Source organism: Phoenix dactylifera, chromosome 14, assembly GCF_009389715.1.
Source record: "Phoenix dactylifera cultivar Barhee BC4 chromosome 14, palm_55x_up_171113_PBpolish2nd_filt_p, whole genome shotgun sequence".
NCBI classification, from domain to species: domain Eukaryota; kingdom Viridiplantae; phylum Streptophyta; class Magnoliopsida; order Arecales; family Arecaceae; genus Phoenix; species Phoenix dactylifera.
The window spans coordinates 8,388,077-8,397,043 of NC_052405.1; the positions used below are offsets into that span (position 1 = coordinate 8,388,077).

The 8,967-nt window shown below is 36.7% G+C and overlaps 1 protein-coding gene across 1 annotated transcript; it reads right to left on the minus strand.

Moving 5' to 3' along the window:
* Positions 1–3,881: 3,881 nt before the first annotated feature.
* On the minus strand, positions 3,882–7,587 carry LOC103704850 (alcohol dehydrogenase 1). The gene is made up of 10 exons (XM_008788324.4): positions 7,418–7,587; positions 6,768–6,904; positions 6,613–6,659; positions 5,846–6,171; positions 5,671–5,753; positions 5,388–5,463; positions 4,960–5,021; positions 4,684–4,779; positions 4,441–4,602; positions 3,882–4,239 (listed from the first exon to the last, which is right to left on the minus strand). Exons 1-10 carry the CDS (start codon positions 7,452–7,454, stop codon positions 4,123–4,125), a joined length of 1,143 nt encoding a protein of 380 aa, XP_008786546.2. The 5' UTR covers positions 7,455–7,587; the 3' UTR covers positions 3,882–4,122.
* Positions 7,588–8,967: the final 1,380 nt, after the last annotated feature.

The window sequence follows — 8,967 nt, forward strand, 5'->3', positions numbered from 1 at the left end:
TGCATAACAACTCCCCTTTGGGTGCTAAAAGACTATGATCCCCAGGCAGCAACAAGTCATCCTGATTACCAACAGCAAGTGCATAGCTTCTCTTCAATTAGCGTCGAATCAGCGGAGGCCTGGTCGAGAGTGGAACGGAAAGTACGGGGTCATCGAGGCGGCCATGTCCAGGTTGCTCTTCTTCTTCTGCTGCTGCTTGTTCACCTCCTCCTCTTTCTTCTTCTCCTTCTTCTTCTTCTTCTTATTCTCTTCCTTTAGCTTTGGGTTGGAGGAGGGCTCGTCCTCCTCTTTTGATGATGCTTTTGTGGGGAAGACATGGCCAAGGACTGGCATGCAAGGAAAGCTAAGTTTCATCTCTGTTCTTGCTGCAATCTCTGAACCAACTAGTTCTATTGTTTCAATTTGATTTGGTAGCTGGAAGCCTGGCTGATAGTCTTATATACCAGGTAAGCAAACAATTAGATCATGTAGTTGCAGAAAATCACCAGTATGTCCTCGCTCCTTTTCATCAAAGACCGTGGACTTTAGGTGACAGAGTGTTACACCGACTGCATGCATTAACAATTTAAGGATTGCTCCATTGTATTATAGAACAGCTAAATATTAAAAAGAGATTAGATATATGTCATCATCAACAGCCATAACTATTGTAATCTTGAGCTCGCTGCTGAATTATTTTAAGTGTTCACTTTTTTGGGGAGAAGGATTAAAAATGCATATTTTGTTCTAGAAAAAATACATAGAGAAAGACGGAAACGTTTGAGGAAAAACTTGGGTTCTGTTTGGTAGTTTTTTCATATTTTGTGTTTTGTTTTCTTACAAAATGGAAAAGCTAAAGAAGTTTGATGCGAGAGACAACATATGGACAGGACTCTTGTCATTCTGCACTTTTAATTTTGCCTATTTTGTGAAAGCAATAAAGTCTTATTATTGAAAACTCAAAAAAATTTATAAATAATTTGAAAAAATAGAAAGTTTCGTGGGTTATGTTTGTTATATTTTATTAAAATTTTTGAATTTTGAAAACAAAAACAATGTCTCGAATATGTTTATTTAATTATTAATATTTATTATTGTCTCTGGTCTAGATCTCTTCCAAAATAAAGAGGGATGCCAATCCATAACAGTTTTTTTTTTTTTTCCGGAGAATAAATCCATGATAATTGGCATAGCCATTTATCACAACATTATTTTTTGTTAAAATTCTTTTTAGTTTAAAAATACTTGGTCCTAACAGCTAAGTGTGATACCACACTGAAGCTGTTTTATAGCTACAATGTTTTCATTGAAACCATGGTAAGAAGAATAGGAGCAAAAGACTACCTTTTGTTGGGTTAGGTGATATTTGCAAAAGAGGGGCAATTTCTATAGGGAAATCTTGGGAAGGAAGGGTCCCAAGCTTCCTTGCATGCCAAGCTTCAGAGAAGAGGGAAATGGTCAAAGGCAAATGCCAACATTGTTGGAACTTCAAAGTGCGTCGGCTAGCAGAAGGTAGATCCCACCAGATTTATAAGATAAAGTTAATTAATTTTCTAAGTTTATCCATCATCGGTTTCCTGGGAAATGAAGTGCTCCAACTAGGGGTGGCAATCAAGTCAAGTCAAACTAAATACTAGTTAGGTCGGATACAAGTTAAATAAAAAATCTATCCATCCGAATATGAATTGTTTATTAAATGGATCAAAAATCTAGATCCAAGCTTGGCTATTTTATTAAACAGGTAACCTAATTCGATCTACATAAGATTAAATCGAGTTAAATGAGTCAAAAGGTCAAGCGTTGCAAGTCCTAAATCCAACCTTAGATGTTCCATAGGGCTTGGCTCAAGCTTGAAAATTTCTTCTATATTATGATCCAAGCACAAACAGCCCATAACTCAAATGAGCTCGTTTGTTGCTCTATATTGCCGTATGAGGTAAATCAAGCATGTATTTTAGTCACCACGAACTCACTTTAGTACTTAATTAAAGTCAAGCAAGCATAGTAGGATTTCATGTATCCGAAAAAACCAAAAAGCATAGTCGGGTTTCTTGTTTTAAATTTGAATCTTGCTTGTTCCATCTCATGATGATCTCTTTTAATCAAAAATGAACATGTAAAGGAACTACTTTGGCATTGGATTTGGACCACCCTTTCTACAATTGTCTCCAATTATCAGAGGTTTTGCTTACACTAGCAAACCTGGAGGGCACCAGATGAATAGCTTACCAACATCTAACTAAAATTTTTAAATTTCTCCATTTAAAAAATATAGCAGTCAAAAGAATCAACAAATAATTTATATAATTTGACAACAATCATGATTTTGCTGAATGAAAATGCAAGAAGACATAACTTTTTGATTATTGATGTAGCCTGATCATCCAATCAACCATAGACTGACATATAGTACCGAATGAAATCTATTTTAGTCAGACTCGTATGCCTAGGCTAATTTAAATTACAATAACAGAAAGTTATCTCTCCATCTAACTTAGCTCTCCATTTAACTGCTCTAAAGTCTGAATGTGATGGGACAAAAAATTTTGGTCTACATAAAGAGACTCAAAGTAGGAGATACAAAACACATAATATATATATACTCTCCGTTAGGGATCGAAATTAGATTGGATCAGATTGAATAAGGTTCGGATTAAAAATTCATCAATCTAAATCTACTATTAAACTAGTTAAAATTTTAAATCCGAATTCGACATATTTATTAAATAGTTAATCTGACCCGATATATATATCCGACTCATATAACTTATTTATTAAACAGTTTAAATAAATTAGACGAATTTTAAATAGATTAAACTGATTTAAACTGATTAAGCAAGTTAAGCAGATCGGATTAGATAGTTAAAAAATAAATTAAATAGATTTTAAATAAATTAAATATATTTTAAATAAATTAAATAGATCGGATCATAACCAACCCAAATCAAATAGGTTAACGAGTTAAAAGTTTATATTTAACGAGTTAAATAAATTTAGATAAGTTGACCTAAATCGTCCAATCTAAACCTATTTAGAATAAGTCATTCACAGCTCAGATAATAAATTACCACCCCTACTCTCTACCATCTCTTTCTAAATTTTATCTTTCTTCTCCGCTACTGTTCTCCAGAACCTTTTGTTCTCATTTAACTATAGGAAGCCCTTCTATTTCTCTTTCTAAATTTTATCTTTCTTCTCCAATACTGTTCTCCAAAACCTTTTGCTCTCATTTAACTATGTTCTCCAAAGCCTTTTGCTCTCATTTAACTATAGGAAGCCCTCCGGTCAGATCAGCTCCGACAACCTTCGAGGTTTTTTTTTTTTTTTTTAACCTACGCGCAGATAACGGGTGCAGATTGAAACTTCTTTTTCTCGCACAGGTCCCACCAGCAACCTACCTTCTGGATCGGATTTTCAGCAGCAACAAATGTTTATTTATTTTAATCAATTGTATTAACTTAGGAATTTCATAATTCTTATTTAATAATTTCCACAGCAGTACTTAAGAAATCCATCGACTCAAAATTTCTCAGGCCTCATATAGAGCAAGGGCCGCTCCAAGCTGCAGCCCAGTAGGAAATAGAGCGTTCCACAAAGCCAGAAGTGGGCCGAAACGTCACCAATCATGCCTGTAAGCGTATTAGCTATCTCATTGATGGAGGCTAAGATTACACTTCTGGTCGAAACGAGCAAATACACCTTATGATGTTTCCGTACATGAATTCCACCTGTACTCACTTATCTTCGATACGTTCATGTGTGATGACCTTGGCTCAATAAATTACATACTACTTTCTGTAATCAGATTATTGGATGGAGATTTCTTCTTCTCTAAGCAATCCAAATCACTTCAAACGCCGCTATATTTCATATCAAAAGAGCCTAAAAGCTGAGGTAGAAAATGAGAAAAGAAAACATATCCGGCTTCTTTAATCTCCAGAAGAAGCTTACATCATGCAAGAAACAAAAGACAAGCCCATCACAGACAAAGGGTATGTCACAATTCACAAAAATCTTTTCAACTAGCAGAGAGGATAAGGACTGGGCTCATCTCACAGCCGAACTCAGTTGCCTTATTTTATTAGAACACAAAGTTTAAGATCGATGGGGCATATGACATGCTTTATAGCAATAAGCTTTTCTCTAATCCTCCATGCGGATGATGCACCGAAGACCTTCCCCCTTAAGCATGTACTCGAAGGCCTTGTTGATTTCAGAAAAAGGCACACTGTGGGTGATGAACTTCTCCACTTCTAGCTCCTGCACCATTAGTGCAACATGTATCAGGACAAATATACTTGGATAGAATCTAAGAACAAATTATTATGCTTTGTTAGCTAATCCTACAAACTCTTATTACCTAATCAATCAGGAGTAAAGCTTTAGCCATCAGCATACAACAAGCAAGAGAAGAACCTGATCACTTTTATTAAGGAAGAGAAATTAGAATACGCTGTTTACCTTGTTCATATACTTCTCAACGACTGAAGGAAGGTCAGAGCGCGGTTTATAGTTCCCAAAGAAGGTTCCCTTAAGAGTCCTTTCATTGAGGAGGTTCATTGGGTGGGTTTTGAACTCGGCGTCCTTGTGAGGCACCCCAACCAGTACAGCAACACCCCAACCCTGAGGCAGATAAGATTTTCAGATTGCTATCTTATAATTAATAGTTTGAACTGCAAGTTTGTAAAGGGAGCAAGAAATTACATCATGAACACATTCAAATGCAGATATCATGGCTTTTATGTTGCCAGTGCATTCGACGCTTCGATCAACGCCACCATTAGTCATCTCAGCAATCACCTGAAAAGTATTCAATCTTTCTACTTAATACATCATGTACATTGTTTTTGAGACATCACAAGCAGTTGAACTGCTTCCAAATATTATAATTTAACTTCTACAATACATCAGGTGCCATGAAATGAAAGAAGTCCTATATCAGCACACAAGAAGTATTATCATGTCCAAAAACAAACAAACCTCTTGGACTGGTTTCTTATAATCCATTGGATTCAAAAACTCTGTGCAACCGAACTTTTTTGCTGGTACAACAAAAACAAAGAAAATGAGACTTAGTACCATGTTTTAAAACAAATATATCGAGTAGAAACTTAGTTGCTAGATGTGCCAAGAGCAGTTGCAGCAACAGAAGCATATTTTTTAAGAAACACTTGAAGTAAGAAAGCAAAAAGCAGGCACAGTTTTGAGATCCATAGAATTCTCTTTTACAAAGCAGGTATATTACCCTAGATAAATTTCCAGCTACCAAGCGTGGAACCACATAAAAAGAGCAGTCAGGAATAAATATACTTTGTTCTCACATCAGCAGAAGTTAAATTAGCATGCACTAGTTCAATTGATGCAATAATATGGATTCATTGATGGAGAGGAATGGATAGTTGTTTCACCTTCCTCAAACCTGCTGGCGTTCAGGTCAACACCAATGATCCTCGACGCCCCAGAAACCCTAGCCCCTTCTGCAGCCTGATCATAAACAGATATGAATCAATCAACCAAAACCAACATCAACACAGGTCCAGAAGCAAGATGTAGAAGGCTAGACCTCAGCAGAATCGGGTGCGGGTGCAGCGAAGCATCAGATTTCATATGAGAGGCAATAGAGTTTTTAAGACCCTGGTGCTGGTTTGGGTTTCTGGACTACTAAGAAAATTATACAAGAAAGATACTCACAGCAAGGCCTACAGCTCCCAAACCGAAAATAGCCACTGTCGATCCCTTCAGTGGTTTTGCAACATTAACAGTCGCACCGAACCCTATTGAAGAGCAATTCAAAAGATAGTAAGCACCTTCCACAATATCCGAACTTGTAAATCTTATGATGTCGACGACAGCCTTGGTGTCTCACCTGTCGAAATGCCGCAGCTAAGAACGCAAACCTTGTCGAGGGGAGCCCTGGGGTTGATCTTGGCAAGACAGCCGACATGAATGACGGTGTACTCGCTGAAGGTGGAGGTTCCTACGAAATGGTAAATGGGCTTTCCATTGATACTGAACCTCGTTTTCCCATCATTGATCATCACTCCCCTGTCGGTGTTTATCCTGAGGAGATCACACATGTTGCTCTCCGCGGACTTACAATGAGCACACTCTTTGCATTCTCCAGTGAATACAGGGAGGACGTGGTCTCCTGGTGCAAGATCAGTCACACCCTCCCCAACACTCTCTACAATCCTAAGGGCACCAAAAGAAATAATGCTTTTAATAAAAAAAAACACTCAGTACAAATCTTGACCATAAAGTTCAATAAAAACAAACATAGATAACAAAGCTTTCAGCAGATACAAAATTTTCTGTCAGATAGTGGATCTAAACATGGAATTACCAAAATTGTAAATTAACACGAGTGACATTGACAACACCATCAAGGCAAAGGTGTCGTGTATTTAAAGTCAACAGACAAGAGAAGTCCATTTTTTTTTGACCATGTATCTTTTTCAGACCAAGACAAGGGATGCCGCAAATGGTTTCAAGATGTTTAATTATCTAGGAAACATAACTGCCAAACACAATCAACATAGGAATCTCAAACTTCAAATTCTTAAGAAGTTTATAACAAGCAAAATCCAAAAGCAAAGATGGTAGTGGCATTTGATAAGGTTATGAAAGTCATACCCTCCAGCCTCATGGCCAAAGATCCGAGGAAACACAGGAGTCTGGCCCTGGAGAAATTAAACATTAACACCATTTTAATTATCCAAACAAGACAGAATAAACAAACATAAATCGGTTACAAGAAGGAGAAGGAAAAAATAAATCAAATAGAATACCTTGGCTTCCCAGAAGTAGACATCAGTGTGGCAGAGGGAAGTATAAAGGATCTTCACCCGAACCTCCATCGCCTGCGGCGGCGCGACCTCCACCTCCTCGATCACCAGAGGCTTCCCGGCCTCCCACGCGACCGCCGCTGCATGCAAAAGCAAACGAATATATGAACACTTAACATGGATCAGAAAACAAATGATCCTCTCCAACCAATAAAAGTTCAAAACCAACTTCTTTTCCTACTTTATTACATCAGGCTAGCCTAGTAGCCTTAAGATCTATTCGTCTACTAGAAATGGTGCGGATAACATAGAACAAACAAAGATCCGAATCAATAAATATTTCAATATATGATCTGTAACCAAGAACCAAGTAAGAAAAATTCACCACCACCACCCCCTTCTTTTTTTTCAAAAGAACATCTATGAGAACTAGTATTGATTAAAGAAGAAGAAGAAGAAGAAGAAGAGAAGAAAAAAAGTTGTTAAAGTTTTTGATGAACAGAGGAATCAACCAAATCTAGAACAGAACCAAAAACAGAAAGATAAGCATAAAAAGAAAATCAAGCTGCCCCCATTCTATCTAATAGAATATGTTCCCAGAATGAACCCAAAGAAGAAAAAACATTGATGAGTTTAGGTTCAAAGCTACAGACCTTTGCATTTGATTACTTGACCAGCAGTGCCTGCCATCTCCACCACCTCTTAATCTCTCTCTCTCTCTCTCTCAAACTCTTCCTCAAGTGCCCCTTCAAAGATCAAACCTTTTTTTTCTTGACAAGAATCCAAAGATCGCTCCAAAGACGCTACCTTCCACAGCTTCGATTGGCGAGCACCAGGCGCTGAAACAGCTATATATAGGCAATAGATAGAGAGAGGCATTGAAGACTTGCTTTTTCCTTTTTTTTTCCATTCTATCAAAGTCCCCACGGTTTTGCCTCTGTCGCTGGAAAATCCCACACCACGGCGTCAGCACAAAACCGGTTTTCAGTTGCGGTGCTCCTTTTTGATTCTTTTATTAACTGGGACATGCAAATAAAACAAATGAGTTGTTGCATGTTGGTCCAATAATATGCTGACCTTTGATTTGGACCGATCATCGATGAGGGGAATTGGAGTCGAGGCGAGAGAGAGAGAGAGAGATAAGGCTGGAATCTAAAACCATTGTCTGGACCCGGAAACTGACCCTGGTATTCCTAGACGAGCCGGTTCAGCGCCACTTGGTTTAGATCCGCTTGCGCTGGCTGGCTGCACCTCGGTCCTCGAGATTGAATTTAGGCTATGTTTGGGGAGCTTTTGCTAAACCCAAAAGTAATTTTAGATAAAAAAATAATATTTGATAAAATTTTCCAAAGCTGTTTCAACTTTTGTAGAAAGCTGAAAACAGCTTTTGGGGAGAAGCTCCAAATAGAAGCTTCTCCCCAAAAGCTGTTTTCAGCTTTATCAGAAAACAGTTTTTTGGACCAAAATACCCCATTTAAATCACACTTTTTCCCCAAAACCCTAATCCTGCCTCTTCATCTCTCACCATCCTCTCCCTCTCCCTCTCTATTTTCTTCTTTCTCTCAACGTCGCCGCCTCTATTCCTTCTTCCTCTTCTTTTCTTTTTGTTTTTTTTTTGTTTTGGGAGCTCGTGGCTGCCCATGGTGGCAGCCACCATGCCGGCCACCACCCATGGCCGGCGACCCCTCTATATTTTAATGAAATAAAATAATAAATAAATAAAATAAATAAAAAAATAATAATGAGTGCGTAGCAAATAATCTGATCTAAATAAATAAATAAAATTAAATATTAGTAATTATTTAACCAATTTTATCACCTAGCTAGAAAATTTGTTAGAGAGATAAATGATCATTAGAAGGATGAAAAATTAATTTACACTAATAATTATAATATTTTTTATATTTATTATTGTATTATACTATAAATATAATATTATATTACATTATATCATAATACATTGATATGTTACATTAAATACTTTAATATTATATTAAATTATTATTCAATAATACATAATGTTATAGTATTATATTATAATAATATTATATTACATTACATTAATATAATAATATATCATATATTTATATATTAATATATATTATATTTTATTATGCTCTGTTATATAATACTGGTAATGTCCTTTATGGTCATTTTGTCATACAAAAGTACTTTCTCAGTTTATTTACCAAACACATGTTAA

Excerpts from the sequence above, each read along its gene's own strand:
- LOC103704850 (XM_008788324.4), bottom strand. The coding sequence starts at position 7,454 with ATGGCAGGCACTGCTGGTCAAGTAATCAAATGCAAAG. Across the intron at positions 6,660-6,767 it reads TCTACTTCTGGGAAGCCAAG|GGCCAGACTCCTGTGTTTCC; the intron begins GTATTCTATTTG and ends TAATTTCTCCAG. Across the intron at positions 6,172-6,612 it reads TTTGGCCATGAGGCTGGAGG|GATTGTAGAGAGTGTTGGGG; the intron begins GTATGACTTTCA and ends TGGTGCCCTTAG.